We start from the raw sequence: 20,620 nt of genomic DNA on the forward strand, positions 1-20,620 counted from the left end.
AATTGGAATAATCCCGTAGTGTAGACATACCCTAAGTAACTTTATTTAGTTATCTGAGGCAAGTAGGAAGTTTTTAAGGATTACCACATTATATATGTCTGTGGGAAGAAGAAAATTGATTCAGGACAGTCTGAAATATTTCCAAACTGTTTTCAAATAGGTCTGAAACACTCATTATGGGCTATCAAGCTGCCACTGAACTCAGTGGGAGTCAGTCTATGGGTTTGAGTGAGAGCCAACTCTGGTCCAATATGGGTCAAATTATGCATACACTTACTACAATGTAAGTGGAGCAATCTCAGTGACCTCATTAAAATTACTCATTACTACACTGAGGGCTTGTCTTACATTACCTGCAGGATTGACGGGCAGCAATCGATCCAGCAGGGATCGATTTATCATGTCTATTCTAGATGCGATAAATTGACCACCAAGCACTCTCCTGTCGACTCTGGTACTACACTGGAGCAAGAGGCGCAGGCAGAGTTGACGGGGGAGTGTCAGCTGTTGACTCACTGCAGTGAAGACACCTTGGTGAGTAGATCTAAGTACGTCGACTTCAGCTGCACTATTCACATAGCTGAAGTTGCATAACTTAGATCGACTCCACACACACACACAGTAGACCAGGCCTGAGTGTTAAGTATGTGCAAGATCAGGCCCTATATATGCCAAATAGATTAAGGGGAGATTTTCAAAGGCACAGATGTGAGGTGGACACCTAACTGCCTTTGAAAATCTTCTCCATTAATGTTTAGTATTAGGGTTGAGAAATCTATTAGTTAAGTTTTCATTTGTAAAGGTACAGTGAATTTAATGGTAAAGGTTTGTTTACATGTACAATTCATAATACAGCAGAGATATTCATGTTTTAAAACCATAAAGAAGAAATGTGAATCTCTTGTGTTTAGTCTCTCATAACTACAGAGTCGTTGTAGGACAGCATTAAATCCATTACCAGTTTGTTCTTTTTTTCTCTTTTATGATTTTTTGGGTACTTGTTTGGCTTATTGCTACTGTAACTGTATTATTCCTCATAAAAGGCATACCAAAGACTATGTGATACACACTAATGTTCAATATGTATTGTTACAGCTGTATTATTTGTATATGCTATGATGGCTTTATTGAATGTCTCTTTCAAACAGGTGATTTTGAAAATAGAAAATAATCTGTCTTTGCATAGAGACCTAAGTAGATGATAGAATTGCAGAAAAGTGAGGGTCAGATGATTTAATCTGAAACAGACACAAATTCAGACACTAATTTGGAAGTGATAAAAATTAATTTGCACACTTTAATTGGAACCACACTCTTGCATGAAAGAAAGGAGAGCAGAGCAGGCAGCTAGTGCTAAAAGCTGATTGAATTTTTTGTCAGGTAGGTAGGTTGGACTTGGCCGCTTATCCTCCTGAGCCTCTCTGTGCAATATATTACATTCAGCCGGTGACTGGTGTTCTTTAAAAGGATCAATGCTATTCCTGTTTTGTCCCTAGGGCCTGAAATTTCATTGATCTTGGGACTTGACATTTCTCATTACATACCGTAGCTTCCAACAGGATAGTTACAAGAAGTGTGAGTTAACACAGCTTTTTCTAACTGTGGTTGCACTGACCATTATAAATACATTGTGTCTATCAGCCCAGAGCTCAATTTGTGCACCACTTATAATGTATAGTTCTTAAAGTGTTACGTATACATTGTATCTGTACATATGCTTGAAAGGAATGCTGGGAATTTCAATAAAGGAGCCTAGGCAAATTAGCCTGCACTCTTATTTAGCTCTATAGAGAATTTCTCAAACTATACTCTTTGACTTTAGAACTAATGTTTCTGCAACAGTTTTAAACTACTTCTTCATATGGCTGATGGTAGATGTAGAGCAGCAACTATAATTTCACATTTAGGTGGTTAAGCCAGATAATTGCGTCAGGAATAGTGGAGTGTATCATTATGATGCTTCCTTCGTATTTGTGAATCGGGCACTGAGTTGTTATATGTTCCATAGTCTGTTCTGGGTGACCACAGTCGCACACTGGAGAGTTTTTAATTTTCTGTTTGTGCACCAAATTGATTTGATTTAATGCACAAATGGAAATTTTAAACTCTTTCTAGATGAACATTCCAGATTAAAAAGGTTCTGTGAATTTATATCTGAAAGAGGAATTATTTTAGACTCAGAAGAGCCACTAAAACTTCCCTTTATATTTTGATTTTTAATACCCTATATTTGCAATGTTTAAACCTTGAAAGGGCAGAATTTTAAAAACGTATCCCAAAACATCTTGCACCATGTGGACTCAACTAGGTAGATGCCTGCACAGATATGTTTGTATATGTATTATCTGCTTGCATGTGTAAATGTTTATTTAAACTATTACATGTTAGTGCAATTTAAATCCCAGTTTTTGAACTTGGCTTTTTGCTTCTGTTCATCCAAAATGTGTCTATAACAGACACTAGGCTTCAGAACCTCATTGTAAATCAGGCCCCTTCAGTGTTCCACTGTGTCAATCCAAAGAAAGTTGGCATGAAGCTATTTGCCTTACCTTCACCTATTCTCATCTTTGTATGGTGACCAAAATATGCCTCCACCGTTGTCCTGTATACTATGGTAAGTGAGCCCTTTTGGGGCTCTGATGTTGAGATAAGACACTAATTTCAGTGCTCTATCTCACACATCGGAAGAAATGCAATAAAAAGTACTTAGCATGTATATAATATTTGTATCAATAGTTCTCAAAGCAAGGTATCACTACCTGTCATTTTAAAGATGGGAACAGTAAAGCAAAGTGAAGTTAAGTTATTTGTCCAAATTCACCTATCAAGTTAGTGGCCCAGCCAGGATCAGAAGCCATCTGTCCTGACTCCAAGACCTGTGCTCTCTGTATTGGAGCACACTACATTCCTCTTTTTAGCTTTCTTCCACCTATGCAATATTCACAGTCCATTGCTGTCATAAATAAACAGATCAGGGTTAAGGTCTCTTTTACCTGTAAAGGGTTAACATGCAGTACCTGATGACCACCTGACCAGAGGACCAATCAGAGACAAGATTTTTTTCAAATCTCTGTGGAGGGAAGCCTTTGTCTGTGTTCCTTGTTTGCTCAGAGAGCTCTTTTTGGATCTAAGAGAGGTCAGTCATGTCTCCAAGTTCTCCTGGAGTAGTTTCTACTATTAAATAGTGAGTATTAATTAGAAAGGCGAATTAGTCTTATAATTTGATTTCTACATTTGCAATTGTGTGTTTTGCTAAAGGAAATTCTTTATTCCTGTTTCCTGTTACTTTGCTTTCACTGAGAAAGAAAGGGGGAGGGGGGGATTCTCTCCAGAGATTGATAAGTTTAGACCCTGTATGGTTCTATCTTGGATTACAGAGACAAGTTACTTTCTTTTTATTCTTTAATAAATTCTTTTCTTTTCTATTAAGGACTTGTTTGGTCTTTCCTTGGGTGGATTCTCAGGGAAAGAGAAGGGGGAGGTATCCCTCTGTATTTAGATCCCGGTATCTCTTCTAGGAAAAGGGAGGGGGGAGGAAGCAAGCAGGGGGAATGGTTTATTTCTCCTGGGTGTAAGACCTCCATGGATTTGGGGCTCTTGGAATCCCCTAGGATTTTGGGGAAGGATTGTGTCTCAATCCACATATCTGATTGAGTGGTGGCAGCTTACTAGATCTAAACTAGGATTTTAGTTTAGAGGGAAACCAAGTCAGGTCCCCACATTGAAGCCCAACAGTTCCAAGTGGGGGTGAGACCTATGACAATTGCCTATGGTGATTTTTGTGGGTGTCTAAAGCTTTACATCAGGGGTCAGCAACCTTTCAGAAGCAGTGTGCCAAGTCTTCATTTATTCACTTTAATTTAAGGTTTCATGTGCCGGTAATACATTTTTATGTTTTTTAGAAGGTCTCGCTCTATAAGTCTATATATTATATAACTAAACTATTGTTCTGTTGTAAAATAAACAAGGTTTTCAAAATGTTTAAGAAGCTTCATTTAAAATTAAATTAAAATGTTGATCTTATGCTGCCAGCCCACTCAGCCCACTGCTGGTCTGGGGTTCTGTTCACCTAGGCTGGCAGTGGGCTGAGCGGGGCCGCAGCCGGGACCCCGGCTGGCAAGGGTCTGGCAGCCAGAACCCAAGACTGGCAGCGGGCTGTGCGGGGCTGGCTGCCACTCAGGGGTTCCATCTACCGGCTCCTGCCAGCCGGGATTCCAGCTGTCGGCCCCGCTCAGCCCGTTGCTGGTCTGGGGTCCTGGCCCTGCCCACATACAGTGGGTACCTACCTTCTCCCTGGGTCTGGTCCATTCTCTTCCTCTCTCTCTGCACTGAGCTGAGGGTGGGGGTGCACTGAGCACAGGGCTGGGGGTGAAGGAGCAGGCTGAGGATTGGGGTGTAGGGTCTGGCCAGGAGCTAGAATGAGGGAGGAGGCTCAGGGTTGGGGCAGGAGGTTTGGGTGTGGGGCACTTACCTGGGCAGCTCCCATTTGGTGCAAGCGGTGCAGGTGGGAATGTGGGGGGTTGGTGCAGGAGCTCCCATTTGGTGCTCAGGGTGGGGATGGGGATGTGGGGGGTGCAAGAGTCAGGATGTGGGGGGTGCATGGGATGTGGGGGGCTGGGTATGTGGGGGGGTGCAAAAGTCAGGGCAGAGGGCTGGGGGCATGTGAGGGGTGTGCAGGTGTCAGGGCATAAGGTGTGGGGGGGTGAAGGAGTCAAGCAGAGGGTTGGGTGTGTGTGAAGGGGGTACAGGGCTCAGGGCAGGGACCTGGGGTGTGTGCGGGGCTCAAGGCATGGGCCTGGGGTGTGTGCGGGGCTGCAGGACAGAGGGCTGGGTGTGTGTGAGGGGGCTCAGGGCAGAGGGTTGGGGGTGTGGGCTGGGGTCGTGGGGTGCTCACGGCAGGGGGCTGGAGAGGATATGCCTCTATTCCATCCCTTCCACAAGGCCCTGCCCCCGCTTCTTCTCTGCCTCCGCTGGGAGCAGCGAGCACGCTGACTCCACTGCTCCCCGACCCCCTTCCTCGCAAGGGCCATCAGCTGATCAGCCAGCAGGAAGGGAGGGATGGAGAGGAGGAGGAGGAGGGGCAGGAACCCAGCACACTGCGGAAAGAGGCAGGGGAGCCAGCAGGACCAAGCTTCTGCCCCCTTCCCCTGCGGGAGGCAACTCCGGCAGGCAGCAGCGTGCCAATAAAAATCGGCTTGCATGCCATCTTTGGCACGCGTGCCATAGGTTGCCGACCCCTGCTCTACAATATTCATGTTTCTGAACAAGTAATGGAACAGTTCTGCCAAGACGAGATACTGTGAAGCTTGTCTTGAACTTAATACTATCAAAAATCTTTCTTCCTAAAACATCAACTCATTGTAATTGGGCAACTTTCCCTAACTCGATAGCTCCATCATTTTCAGACGTAACCTGGTAATTTTGTCAAAATGTGTGCATGTTTTGTGACTAAAAAAACTAAAGGTGATTATTTTAATCAACTTCCAAAATATAGCACCTTTTGATGCATTTATTTTATGTGGTTTGTTTCTGCAAAGGCATCATAAGATGCTTCTGTAGCATATGCGTATTTATTGAATTCAACATCTATAGCTCAGTTATAGGCCTGGTCTTGTTCCCATCAAAGTCAGTGATGCAATGTGAACAGAATTTGACCCTATCTGTAAATCAGGCCTTTTTTCCAAAAGAAGAGTAGGAGATATTTCCCTATAGTAATAGGTATATATTACTTCCTGTAAGTGGCATTATAATGGTGAGAAAACCCAGTGCATCAGAACAAATAATGACATTGTTCATATTTCTTTTTTTTACTATAAGAGCATGGCATCTTCCACAGAAGAGCTTTACAGATGCATTATGCATTGCATTTTTGTCATAGAGAACAGAAGATGTCTTTTATTTTAAACCTTGCTGAAGAACTCAGTTGCCTGAAGAGAGTACTCAGTCTTATGTGCATTTTATCTTTGTTTACCCCATAACGATTCTTTTGCAGAGGTGCCACATTGGGAAAATTACTATGAGCTTATAGTAATGGTGTTTCAATTCATAGTGGGGTAGTTTCACCTTCAGCTCCCTCTGTGCCATAGCCTTTAACCTCTAGCTGCATCTATCAGTTGTGATGTGACAGTGACAGAATATTTTGCTAGATTTTGAATGATTGCTGAGGTTCATGACATCTGTTCTTTGCAATGAAATGTAATGTGGGTGAGGTTCTCTTTCCCATGCTGCAGTTTTCCCAGTAGAAAATATCACTGACTATAATTTTATTTTCTTTCTTTGAGCCCTGAAGGGAAATATTGTATTTTTGTAACCATTTAACTGTTACTCCAAATAATCAAATTCTGTGACTACATTTTACAAATTTATGAAGTATATTCAAAAATAGGATGTTTTAAAATCTGCAGTTAGGAACACTGTCAGTCTGTATAGGCTTTAATGTTTGCAAATCAAAGGGATCATAGATCACATCCAGTTTAATTATAAAAATGTTTGCTTTTCTACATTCATGCTGTCTTGCTGATTTAAAATTAAATGTTTGCAGCTTCAGTGTGTTCTTATGTTTTGCTATTCCAGAATAACATGTTACAGATAATATACTGCTGTCATTGGCAAAGTATAAGGAAAAAATCTTGTTACAAATTGTGTTCTGCTTTTCTTTCAGAATTTAAAAGCACATGAGATAATTTAACTTAACCATTTATTAGTTTTCTCACAGTCTAATGATATTGGGTAGTTCCCCTTACCTTTAATACTTTATAATAATTTGATCAAGAGATCAAAAATCATGAGTCGGATCCCAAAAGAACCCCATGAGATTGGCCCCATAAATCATAAAACATTTTTAAAACATCATCAAGCCATATTTTTAGTCTGTCTTTTGGCTTTTTAACTTTCCTCTGCTCTTCTGGCTATGTGTGTGTGATAATTTAGGTTGAAAGTCAACCTTTAATGCACACAAACTGCACACCTCTCCCTGGTTTTTCAGATGGAGACGCCACTTACCCTCGCCTCACCCCTAAAACAGGGGGACTGCCATACACTTCCTGTTGCTGTCTTGAGTCCCCCGATCCCCTGTCTTGCTGCCCCAAAGTGCTTCTCCCTTTCCCCAGACCCAGTAGCACTTCCCCCCCTCACTGCTTCCTGGGACTTCATCTCTTCCTGGATCCCAAGTAGAGGAGAAATCGTGGGATCAGAGCTGCTTCTTGTACCATTGCAAGAGCTCCTCTTGCAGGTGCCAAAATCCTGTGATTCTGTCTGTTCCAGACTGACTACCCTGGCTGCTCAGAGGGGACTCCCTTTACTCACCACTACCCCATGACTTGGGGAACTGTCATCTGCATCCTCCTCAGCCACCCTCCTGCCTCCCACATCCTCAGCCTGCCTCCTGCCTCCTGCACCCTCCTCAGCCTCCCTTCTGTCCCACTCCTTCCTCAGTCTCCCTCCTGCCTCCCACATCCTCAACCTCCCTTCTGCACCTCCTAAATCTGCCTTCTGCTCCCCCTGGACCCTGCTCTTCCTCACTCTCCTCATCTACCTTTCATAGTGTCTCCACAGCTCCTCACAGTCCATGTCCTCTCTAGCCTCCTGAATCATAGCATGGAAGCCATGTGGGCATGGCTTCAGTTTCACTGAAAACAGTAGAAAGTAGCAGCCCACTTTATTAAAGGTAGCTGGACTCCTACATGCATGTAAACTGTCGGGAAATGGTGAGCATCTTGCTGGCTTTAGCCCCATTGACAGTAATAGGAGATGGTGGCCATCTTGAATAAGGGAAAATTCATGAGTTGGCATCTTTTCATCATGTTTTCATGAGATGGGTAAAAAACACCCAAAATCACTAGAGTCACGATGAAATCGCAAGAGTTGGCAATACTGAATCACAGTAACTTTTCAACCAAATAAACACTTGGGCCTAGATTGTCCCCATCGCAGCCCTGGGAAAGCTTCCCCTGCGGGACACTCACCAGGCTGCTGTGTGTGGGTCCCACACGCCGGGCCCACATGCTTTTAAACTTTCCTTGATCTTGGTAGGCTCCAGTTACTGTGTCTTTGTCTCCATGGCACACTTCATGGGCACAGACTCTGTCTGTTTCCCCTCACAGATGTGGGACCTTGCACCCAGGACAAGTGCTGATATCTCAGACTCTCCAGTAGTTTAAGCACACCCTTTCACAGAGTTCCATCCCTGTGAGCACTCTGGTTTACATTTAATTTCTCCATGGATATATGATGGTTGAAGCACATAATAGACAGACTTTGCTAAAAGAATTCTAAAGCAATAACTTTATCCTTTACAGAGCACAAGAGATGTACAGGTCCAGAAATAAATATACTATGTGTCCTTCCCTGCTTTAGTTTCCTCACTGCTGTTGGGTGTTCTTTGGGATTTGATCAGAGTCCTCTAGAGTGTCCAGGATCTCATCTCCTTCACTTGACTTCTCCTCCGAAGCATTGGGTTGTGCGTATGGACGCAGTTGCTTGTTCTTTTCTCTCTCTCTCTCTCTCAGCTTGTGAGTCTTCCTTTTATACAGTTCCAATCCCCACTTGTCAGGTAATCAAAGTCATCCTCTAGGTGATCTGTTGTTCAGTTACCATCTACCTGGGCGGACCAGTTTTCTTGGTAAGGCCACCTTCTTTGTCTAAGTGTGCTTGCACTGGAATAGAAGACTATCAAGATTTAATGACTTTTTTGTGGTTAGCCCTGTGTCACCATCCCTTAGAAGTCCAGTCCAACCTGGAGGTACAAAGACAGAAGGCAGACAAAGCCCAAATTCAAAATAGAGTTTGCAGTCTGACACAACTATATATACAGAAATCCAGATCGTCAAAGATATTTATGCTTCTAACTTCCATTTAAATCAATCTATAGAAGTTAGGAGGCATTGAAATCAGTGGAAGTTGGGAACCTAAATACCTTTGAGAATCTGAGCCGCAGTTCATAATCTCAAACAACATTCATGAATTGTACATATACTGATTTCCCAAACTGTCACAGTCCCCTTTCACAGAAGGGAAAAACAGACTGGAAAATCCATAAGATTGTTTGCATCATCTCCTCAGATTATTCCACCCCACACATGATACCCTTGGAGATATAAAAGCCACATAGACAAAGAAACCACTGAAACTCAACCTCAAACTCCCTGGTCAGATTCACAAAGCACATGTCTCTTTCTGCTTTTCGCAGATATCTGCTCTCCCTAGCTAAAAAGCCAGATCACCTGCCAGTTTTGTACACCTCCTGATTTAATAGGAGAGGTTAATGCTGTGAAAGGTGAGTTTATACCTTACTTGCAGCTTTTTTTTTTCACATTAAACCCAGTTCACAAAGAATCATATTACAGACATTGGCTGCTTCCAGGCTTTGTCCCCAGCTTCAACCAGCATGCCTCACCTCTTCAATTTCCAGCCAAGGAAGAAAAGCACATTCCTGGTTCCCAAGACAAAAAGGAGATTGAAGACCAGTCCTGGACCTCAGGCTCTGAACACCTATTATCTTTACAAAGCAATTCAGGATGGTAAAGAAATCTCCAGAATTTCAGAACCCAAGGCAATTGGACTCCCTAATTGTCGTCACTCCACATCATCATTCTCAAACTCAGGGTAGTTTGCTGTATGTTTGATCACTTCCTACCTAGCATCAGGGGCCACTCAGCCAAAATAATGTTGGACAACACAGTGGCCATATACTATATAAATCATCAAGGAGGAGCAAGATACCAATGCCTACATGCAGAGTTAATAAGGCAATGGAACTGTTGCATGTCCCAGCACATAGACATCTCAGCAGTTTATCTGACGGGACTACAAAACAGCATGGCAGACTCCCTGTGGAAACACTTTTGCCATGACTGTGAGTGGGAACTCAGCAATCTGGTCTTTCAGATGATTTGTTAGTTTTGGAGCATCCCAGAAATAGCTCTCTTTGCAGTGCCATCCAACACAAAGCGCCAAAAACTGCTTCTGCTCGAGGGGAGATTACAGTCACAACCTGATGGGGGACAGCCTTCTCGTTCCTTGACATTGCACCTTGCAGTATGCTTACTCTTCAACACCATTGATCCTCATGGCTCTGAATAAGGTAAACCAAGAGGGAGCATTAGCTATCCTCATAGCACCATCAAGATTGAGGCAAGCATGGTTCCCATATCAGTTTTGCTTCTTCATCTTCCTCTGGCAGCAGATCTCCTAGCACAAGAATCAAGCACCATAACCCACCCCAGCCTCTCATCACTGCACCTCAAGGTCTGGCTCCTCAATGGTTCTCAGGCATAGAATTAGACTGTTCTCTCAAAGTTAAGAATGTACTCCTGAGCAGTAGAAACATCCACCAGGAGGAAAAACTACCTGCAAAAGTGGAGGCGTTTCCAAGCCTGATGTGCCAATCGATCTGTATATCCTTCATGAGTCTCACCTCAGGAACATACTCAATTACCAGCTGAATTAAAAAACACAGGGTTTGTTAATGAGTTCCATTAAGGTGCATCTAGCTGCCATTACTTTCATCCACCGCCTTTTTCATCCACAGGTCAAGGGATTTCTGTTTTTGCACACCCTAACACTCTTAGGGTCCTTAAGAGTTTGTGTAACCTTTTTCCTCACCTCAAGCAGCCTATTCCACCTTGGGACCTTAGCCTAGATCTCAGTGCCTTAAGAAAACCTCTATCTGAACCCCTGGGGAGCTGTTCATTCCTTCATTTATCCTTCAATAAGTCATTCCTTATAACCATCATTTTGTCCAGGAGGGTGAAAGAACTTGAGGCATTCATGGCTGACCCTCCTTACACAATTTTATACTATGATAAAATGACTCTATGTCCCCATCCTCATTTCCTGCCTAAGATCTCATCAGAATTCCACAACAATCAGGACATTCAATTGACAGTATTTTACCCCAAGCCTCACTCTTCGAGAAAGGAGGCTCATCTTCATACCCTGGATGTGTGTAGGTCTCTTGACTTCTACCTTGATATAGCACTCAGTCTTTCACGGCTTTCCCAGACTTTGTCTCTTTCACAGAAAAAATGATGGAACAGCCTATTTCTACTCAAAATCGGTTTCAGGGTACATTTTAGCTTGTTATGAAGCTTCTGAAATGCATCCCCCACTTAAAGTGACTGCTCATTCCACTAGGGCTCAATCCAACTCCAAAGCCCTTTTCAGAATATACCTGTCATGGACATATGCACAGCCACCACCTGGTCATCTGTTCACACATTTTCCCAGCACTACACTATCATACCTGCTTCCAGGGTGGATGTGACCTGTAGCAAAGCTGTTTTTTGATCTACTGAATCTGCCTCCTCTGCTTAGGAGTCTTATGAGGTGGAGCACCCATAGGGACAACAACTGGAAGAAAAAAAGAGAGGTTACTTAACCAGTTCAGTAACTGGAGTTCTTTAAGATGTTTTGTCCCTATGGGTGCTCCTCATCTGCTCCTCTTCCCCTCTGCTGCAGTCTTATTTCTGGGCTTCATGGTTGAGAAGAAACTTGAGCAGCAGTGGGTCTGCCCATCCCTATATACCCTCACACTGGAGCATGAGGATATGCAGGGGGCAGGCATGAACTTCTGGACACTGCTGACAAAAAATCTTCGCACATCCTGAGGTGTAGGTCCCACAGGGACAAAACACCTCAAAGAACTCCAGTTACTGTACAGGTAAGTAACCTCTTTTTTAATGTGTGTAGCTGACTGTCAGTGTGTGAAGTACCTGTGTCATACGCACACACATCTGTAAATAAATTCATAATTACACATCCAGCTGTTTGTTTTCCTGTATTTTAAATCTTGATGTAATAGACATTCAGAAATATGTATAATACAAAATCATGAAGGGATTCAGAAATCCACCATAATTTTTCTAAGTTTATTTTCTAGAAGTATGTGCTATGTTCCATTGCATATCATTGTTTTACTATTACCTTTAATAGTGCCATACTCCATGTGTCTCTGGAATGCATCTCTTTTCCGTATAGTTAGAATACATAGCACAGATTTCCAGTATCTTATCGTCATCCTGTGCAGCATGCACAGCACACCTCCCACTGTTACTAAATAATAGAGGTATATTTATGTGAACAAGTGAGCACTGAAGTATTGCTTTATGAGAGCCTTGATGAGGTTTAAATGCAGTTCTGCACAGAAAACCCAAGAATGAGACATTTATGCAGATTGCACCTTCCTCTGATGCTTAATGATTTAAAACAAATTGCAGCAAAACGCCTCCTTTGTTGCTGAAACATTTATGGTTTGTAATTCCTTACTATTGTTTTTTTACAGGTGATTATCCTGCTCCTAGAGCTGTTCTAACTGGTCATGACCATGAAGTTGTCTGTGTATCGGTCTGTGCAGAGCTGGGACTTGTTATCAGTGGTGCTAAAGGTCAGAAGTCATTTTACAGTTTAAGTTTTAAAAATTTCAAAGTCTCCTTCAGTGAGTGTTTTTCAGTGTACCCTTGAGCCAAGTGCAATTTAATTATCCTAAGTCTCCTCAACCAAGACATATTTTAATTCTGATAGTCTCAGCAGTTGCCAACTCTGAACATATTTTCTATTGATACATATGACACTTAGGTCTGGTCTACACTATGACTTTAGGTCGAATTTAGCAGCGTTATCTTGATTTAACGCTGGACCCATCCACACAACAAAGCCCTTCTTTTTTTTTACTTAAAGGGCTCTTTAAATCAATTTCTTTACTCCACCTCCGATGAGGGGATTAGCGCTGAAATCGGCCTTGGCGGGTCGAATTTAGGATAGTGAGGATGCAATTCAACGGTATTGCCCTCTGGGAGCTATCCCAGAGTGCTCCATTGTGACCACTCTGGACAGCGCTCTCAACTCAGATGCACTGGCTAGGTAGACAGGAAAAGGCCTGCAAACTTTTGAATTTCATTTCCTGTTTGGCCAGCGTGTTTGCAGAGCTCTTGCAGCGCTCATCAGTATGATGCGCACATTGCCAGGGCACATTGCCCGGCCTGTACTTTGTGAGAAGTCTATGACCATGTCCCTCTCGTCACCGCGCTGCCGTCACCTCCCCACCTGGTTTTGCGCAAAACAATTGTCTGCCGTTGCTCTGACAGAGGGAGGGGTGACTGATGACATGGCTTACAGGGTATTAAAACCAACAAAAGGGGTGGCTTTGCATCAAGGAGAAACACAAACAACTGTCACACAGAATGGGCCCCCTCAAGGATTGAACCCAAACCCTGGGTTTAGCAGGCCATTGATTTCACAAAACAAATCGGGTCAATTTCTTGTTTTGATTCATCTATCTTTTACATCTTAGGCTGGCAGCAGATGGTGCACTATGACTGCTAGCCATCGTCATCTCCTGGGTGCTCAGCAGAAGATGATGCATTACGATTGCTAGCCATCATCATCTTCTGGCTGCTCGCCAGAAGATGGGAATGACCTGGCTGAGTCACTCCCATGTCTGCCCAGGCACCCCAACCGGTCTCACTGAGGTCGGCTAAAAGAGCACCCAGGAATATGACAACTATGGCTACCAATCGTAATGCACCATCTGCTGCCAAAAGGCAATGAGCTGCTGCTGTGTAGCAATGCAGTTCCACATCTGCCAGCACCCAGGAGACGTACGGTGATGGTGAGCTGAGCGGGCTCCATGCTTGCCATAGTATGGCGTCTGCTCAGGTAACCCAGGAAAAAAGGCGCGAAACGATTGTCTGCCGTGGCTTTCATGGGGGGGGCTGACGACATGTACCCAGAATCACCCGCGACACTGTTTTTGTCCCATCAGGCATTGGGATCTCAACCCAGAATCCTGAATCACATGATTTCCTTTATTTCTTTCTTCTTCTGTCCCTGTCCCCATCCAAACAGGATGTTAGGAATCATTAAAAAGGGGATAGAGAATAAGACTGAGAATATATTATTGCCCTTATATAAATCCATGGTACGCCCACATCTCGAATACTGTGTACAGATGTGGTCTCCTCACCTCAAAAAAGATATTCTAGCACTAGAAAAGGTTCAGAAAAGAGCAACTAAAATGATTAGGGGTTTAGAGAAGGTCCCATATGAGGAAAGATTAAAGAGGCTAGGACTCTTCAGTTTGGAAAAGAGAAGACTAAGGGGGGATATGATAGAGGTATATAAAATCATGAGTGATGTTGAGAAAGTGGATAAGGAAAAGTTATTTACTTATTCACATAATACAAGAACTAGGGGTCACCAAATGAAATTAATAGGCAGCAGGTTTAAAACAAATAAAAGGAAGTTCTTCTTCACACAGCGCACAGTCAACTTGTGGAACTCCTTACCTGAGGAGGTTGTGAAGGCTAGGACTATAACAATGTTTAAAAGGGGACTGGATAAATTCATGGTGGCTAAGTCCATAAATGGCTATTAGCCAGGATGGGTAAGGAATGGTGTCCCTAGCCTCTGTTCGTCAGAGGATGGAGATGGATGGCAGGAGAGAGATCATTTGATCATTGCCTGTTAGGTTCACTCCCTCAGGGGCACCTGGCATTGGCCACTGTCGGTAGACAGATACTGGGCTAGATGGACCTTTGGTCTGACCCGGTACGGCCTTTCTTATGTTCTTATGTTCTTATGGTGGTTCATGTGGGCCAAGGAAACAGCCAGTTTGTCAGTCTGTTTAAATATTAATACATTGCTCTTTTCTTTTGAGTAATCTAGTTTTTAATTGTTCTAAAACTGGCTCTGTCTGTGTCTTGCAACTTTCCTGCGTTTCTTTTACTGTTTCTGAAGTTGACAAACAGCAGTTTGAGACTATTATTTTTTCTATTGAGGTAGTGTCAAATGGCCTCAGTAAGGATTGGACTTTCATTGTATTAGAACCCATACAAAAATCTAGGAAAACATAGTCCCTTTCCCAAAGAATTCACAAACTAGGTCCCAGATTCTGCAACTGGATCTAAATGGGCAGGCCCATGTGTTGAAGCTCACTGAAGTTAGTGGAGCTCTAAGCAGGTGCATGAATCCAGCTGCTGTATCAGGGCCCAAGTTCTTTAAGAGAGAGATTGTGCTGCTTTTAAGGAGTTTGGCTTGTTACCCCTGTCACAGAAGAGACTATTTCTCTTCTCGCAGAAGCTATATCTAGGTTCCCAAAGAGATTTCCACTACCTCACTTGGGAAAAAAAAATGCTTAAATGGAAATTGATGAGCCCAGTACTTAAAAAGTATGTTCTTGCTTTTATACTTCTTTTTTGTTACCAACAACACTAAAAAATGGCATTCAAATTTACCTGAAGAAAAAGCATATTTACTGCGCACCATTAAAAACTCCTTAGAAAATACCATCTACCACAATCAGTAGGGAGTCACAAATGTTGACTTTTTAATTACATCCACTGTAATAATAATTCAGTATTAAAATCTGTGCATGTTATACATCCATGCGGGGAGGAGACCTACAGGAACTGCCAGTTACTGCAGGAGGAACACGTAGTGACGTGGCTACCTTGTCCTCAGGGAGCCTTCTCTACCTTACACTGATAGGGCCCCATCTGTTTTGCTGTTTGAAGGGGGTGGGATGGAATGAGTTCACATTAACAAGGGGGAATGCAGCTTGACAGACTTCTGAACAGTTAGGAGGAAGCGGGAAGGAGTTTGCAAAGATTAATTATTAGAAAAGGGTTAAAATACAATTGAAAGTAGTTAACATGTAAAGTAAATTAAAAAAAAATAGCACTTTGCTGATAAGCTGTATCCTTTTCCTCCATCTGCTGCCACCTGCTTCGTTGTTGCTGTAGTAGACTGTAATCTTTTTAGGTCAAGGACTATGTTTTCCTATGTCTGGACATATTGTCAGTATGCATACTGCATATAGTTTGTGACATGAGCATCTGTATAATATATTTTATTGTTTTCAATGTACAGAAGGTCCTTGTCTGGTACACACAATCACTGGAGATTTGCTGAGAGCACTTGAAGGAACTGAAAACTGCTTGTACCCTCGCTTAATTTCAGTATCTAGTGAAGGCCACTGCATCATCTACTATGAGCGAGGACGGTTCAGCAATTTCAGCATTAATGGCAAACTCTTAGCTCAGATGGAGATCAATGACTCAACCAGGGTAAATCTAAATGCAAACAGCCGTTTGACACTGCACTCCTTTTTTAAAATAAATGGAATGTATTTGAAATGTTACTTAGAGAAAATAGAGGTGTAATTGGGCCAGTTTGGGCCGGTACGGCATACCAGTAAGAAATGGCCACTGGTACTGGCCCGTACACAGCCCACGTTAAAGCACCAACGGGTAGGCACCCTACCAGCAGGGCTGCCGACAGGGGGGTGCAAAAGGGGCAGCTGCCCTGGGGCCTGGCGATTTAAAAGGGTTCAGGGTTCCCGGCCGCTGCTACCCCTACCACGGCAGCGGCCGGATCCCCAGGCCCTTTAAATTGCCACCAGAGCCCCAGTCAGTGCAGACCGGGCAGCATGGAAGGGCTGGCTGGGGGAGGCTGACCCCAACCCCATCCCTTCTGCCCAAGGCCCCCGGATGGGTAAGTCTTTTATCTTACTTTCACCCCTGAGAAAATAACACATGTAAAATTGCTGTTCTCAGAAAATTTAATGTTCAAATGGAAATTATTTTATGTCCATCTCAAGTCAGCAGTGAACTCATGCTTTTTCAAAATAAGTAAGAACAAATTGTTTATGATACCAGACGATTCCTGGAATGTAAGTTCAGACATAAATTTCAGTGGGAAATATGTCTTTAGAACAAAATTGTTTGTAATTAATTCCTTCTTTACTTATTAGCAAAGACATGAATTCAGGCCCTGTTCTATCAGTAGCACTTGAAGCAGTGTAAGGAATGCAGATCTCTGCTCTGCCTTAGGTGTTCGTGATGGCATCAAATACTGCAGGGCAAACACAAGTTTGGCATGCTGAACTTAAGTCTTGGCACTGAAAAGCTTTGTAGGTCACAGATGAAATTTATTTATTTGTCATTTTAAAGGCACGCAGGTAATTCAATGACGATTTGGGGGCCCTAAACAGTTTTTGTTATTTTTAAGTATTTCTCTTCACCTTTAAATGTGGTCAGAAACATAAACATACACTTAATTAGTGAAAGCTATTTGTGGGGCTGCTTGTCAGTTTCCCCCCAATATTAACTGAAATTACTGGTTTTGTTTGTCTCTTCTGAAGGCCATCCTCCTGAGCAGTGATGGACAGAACCTGGTCACTGGGGGGGACAATGGAGTAGTGGAAGTGTGGCAGGCTTGTGATTTTAAACAGCTCTATATTTACCCTGGCTGTGATGCTGGCATTAGAGCAATGGACTTGTCTCATGATCAGAGGTGAGTTGCTGCATTAGAATTAAAATCATCCGGTAAATATTAAACAAAACTATTAAATACTGTTTCTTTGATGTTAGCATGTCGAACTACTGTTATACTTAATTTAAAATATGTGATACAACTATGCTCTCAGTTATTTCCTGTTGATCTAGCTGAATTGACATTTTAGGCTCTGATCCTATAGGCACTTATACATCTGCTTAACTTTAAGCAGACACATAGTCCCATGCACCATTTCCTCTCTTAGTGTAAATCAGGAAATTACATTGACTTCATCTGCGATACACTGATTTATGGCAGCTAAGGATCTGGCTTGATTGCATATGCATAAGTGTTTGCAGGATCAGGGCCTGAGTGAGTATTGTATTATCACTGACCAATGCAGGGATGTATGAGCCTGATCTCTGAATCTCCTATTTTAGTGTGATTACAATGTAAGTCTTACTGATGTATTTATACCGGGTTGTGAGTGGGTTTAGTTTTTGCATCATTTGCCAGTATGGTGTTTGTCAGCAAAACTCACTCTCATGAAATGTGAAGGATACATAGATTTTTAAAAAATCCTATAGTATTCATTTCAGCTTTTTTCTTATACTTTTTAGAATTTTTATACTATGTGCCACTGTTTGATACAGCACCAAAAATATCCATACATCAATTTATTTGTGGATCATTTGATGATCTGAAACAAGATTTCTGTCTCAGCCAAATCAAAACTAACTTACAAAATGAGGCTTATTTACTCTTGGAATTCTACCATTTTATGTTACAGTGCTGTACAGCGTTCTATAGCTTCTTGTTTACAATAAGCAAATATAGCAGATTCTTTTTACTAGACTAATTTCTCTATTCTCGATTCTAAAGCTGGGTTCTGAAACCCCATTTCAGCAATGCACATAAGCACAGGCTTACTTTCAGCACACAATTATTCTCATTTAAGTGGGGACAGATAGAATGCATTTTGTATTGTTTGGTATCAGCAATTGGTTGACATCCAAGATCCAGTTGTAGGAGGCAGATAAGAAAAACTCAGACTCACAATTAAAGGTGTCAATTGTAACTAGAAACTCATCACAATTATTTCTGCTAAAGAAAGAAACTAGGAGTATATTCATTGTGAAACTTTTTAAGAACACCTAATTAGTGCAATATGCATTTATATGTAACTGTCAAAGAGAAGCCCCTGTTCTGTTGCTATTTTTAATATTCAGCGTAACCTGCAGTTTTTGAAAGTTAAAAGATGACTAATATATGGGTAAAAAATGTAACAAGTACAGTATCTATCTTTTTACCTTTTTCAGAACTCTGATTACTGGCATGGCTTCTGGTAGCATTGTAGCTTTTAATATAGATTTTAATCGGTGGCATTATGAGCATCAGAACAGATACTGAAGCTGAATGAAGAACTGAAAGCCAAGGTAAAGCTGAGAGCACAAGTGCTACAATGAAAGGCGTAATCTCTGGTGGAAAAACACGTCTGCATTGACCTCCGTTGTACATTCCATTACACCCAGCAATAGCTGTACATTGTAGTCAGCAACCATTTTATTTTGTGTGTTTTTTCACAACTGAACACCAGCTGCTGAAAAGCAAGCTTGTATCATGTAAATTATATGAATTAGGAGATGTTTTGGTAATTATTTCATATATCTTTGTTTATTGAGAAAAGGTAGTAGGATGCGCCACAAGAGACTTTCGAAAATTCTGAGGAACCTTGTGTCCAGTTGTTACGATGTTTAGTCTGTGAATCTAACATGCATCCCATTTCCAGTCTCTTTTCAAGCTGAGAAAAAAAATATGTTTGATACTTTGTACATCAGATGCACATCTTAACTTTGAAGGGATACTTTTGTAAAAGTAAAACCTTGTATAAAGAACAAAAATGTTTCTTAATTTTATTGTGGAGTTACAACTTGCATGTACTTTAAACCTGATGTCTTGATGGAACAGGGGTATTCACACAAATCAAACTGGAGATCTATTTAAGGGTGCAGCTTGCATTAAAGGGTTGAATTTGGGTGCAATCAATAATTTTGACATTTTCACCAAAATATGTTTTTCACTTTTTAAATCTAAACTCATTCTCTTCCAAGTGGAGTTTTGCTCATGAAGCATTTGGATAAGAAGCCATCATTTGCCATACTTATACAATGAAAGTTAAATTCTTCCCTTTTAAACTTATAGACAAGTCAGAAAGGGAGCATAGTGGAAAGGTTCTGATTTTCATTATATCATCAAGAGTCTTGTAATGCTTTATAGTGCTTAATGACTCCCAACACGGCAAGAGTGTTATACTTCTGGATTCATCACATTTGGCATATTGTCCACTGAGGGAAGAGAGCCCTCAGTTCATTTTTCTCTTATTTTTCCTCTGAATATCTTGGTTTGTTTAACAACCTTAGCTTTTATTGCAAAGATAAGTTATTCTTTTAGGTTCTTCTGAAAATCTCACCGGAAGTCACATTCTCAGCCTAAGGCACTTCATGTTTTACAATACTGTAATGATGACTATCAGAATAATTTTCCACACATTGTACTGATCAAATTACACACCCAGGGGTATATACACTTTACTTCATGTTTCTTCTTTGTATATTTGGTGACTGTATTGTCATAGATGTACATATTGTGTCGGTAGGGCTATGAGGCATGTAACAGGAATGTAATTTTTCTCAGAATTTACACTCACTTGCAGTCATTTATTTAAAATGATAATGGATTCTTTGTATTGGCACTTTGCACCAGAAACATATCATTATTTATTGATGTGATTACTTATTTGTTATCCACCTTGTATTAGTAAGTTTTAGCACTGAATTCCTTCTTCATTGTTGTTTGTATTTAAAAGATTCTGAAATCATGGGGAATCAACGTAATGATTAAGTTATTCATCACCAGTCTGTAAGCAATATCTTGCGTTTATAGCTTAGAATTGGGAGAATACTGAACATCTGGAAGACAAGTTCATTTCATCTTGAGATCATGGTGAAATATTTTGGATATATAAATTCCTTAAGCTATTGTAACCATGTTTTATTGCAAAGATGTAAAATATGCCAGATGTGTGTGAGTTGGAAATCCAAAAAAGAAAAATAAAATATGCAAAGAATTCAGTGATTGTTTTTTATTTCATTGAACTTTTCATCAAAACATCCACATCGTCACTGGAAATAAATAATAGTTTTAAGAAATGTTCTCTATTATAATCAGTGTCTATAAAAATGGATATCTTGGAGGTTGTGGTCTCAGGGTACGTCTACACTACGGGATTATTCCGAATTTACATAAACCGGTTTAGCAAAACAGATTGTATAAAATCGAGTGTGCGCGT

General features: G+C 41.5%; 1 protein-coding gene across 6 annotated transcripts in view; it reads left to right on the top strand.

Moving 5' to 3' along the window:
- NBEA (neurobeachin) overlaps positions 1-20,390 on the top strand; it is an 831,523-nt gene extending 811,133 nt beyond the window's left edge. For all 6 annotated transcript variants that reach the window (XM_039530859.1, XM_039530876.1, XM_039530902.1 and 3 more), the window contains 4 exons: positions 12,281-12,382; positions 15,865-16,061; positions 17,138-17,289; positions 18,591-20,390. In XM_039530859.1, the coding sequence (XP_039386793.1) occupies positions 12,281-12,382; positions 15,865-16,061; positions 17,138-17,289; positions 18,591-18,681 (542 nt within the window). In that variant the 3' untranslated portion in view covers positions 18,682-20,390. The remainder of the gene's footprint in view (positions 1-12,280; positions 12,383-15,864; positions 16,062-17,137; positions 17,290-18,590) is intronic.
- The last annotated feature ends 230 nt before the right edge of the window (positions 20,391-20,620 follow it).

This window comes from Mauremys reevesii, linkage group 1 (assembly GCF_016161935.1).
Source record: "Mauremys reevesii isolate NIE-2019 linkage group 1, ASM1616193v1, whole genome shotgun sequence".
NCBI lineage: Eukaryota > Metazoa > Chordata > Testudines > Geoemydidae > Mauremys > Mauremys reevesii.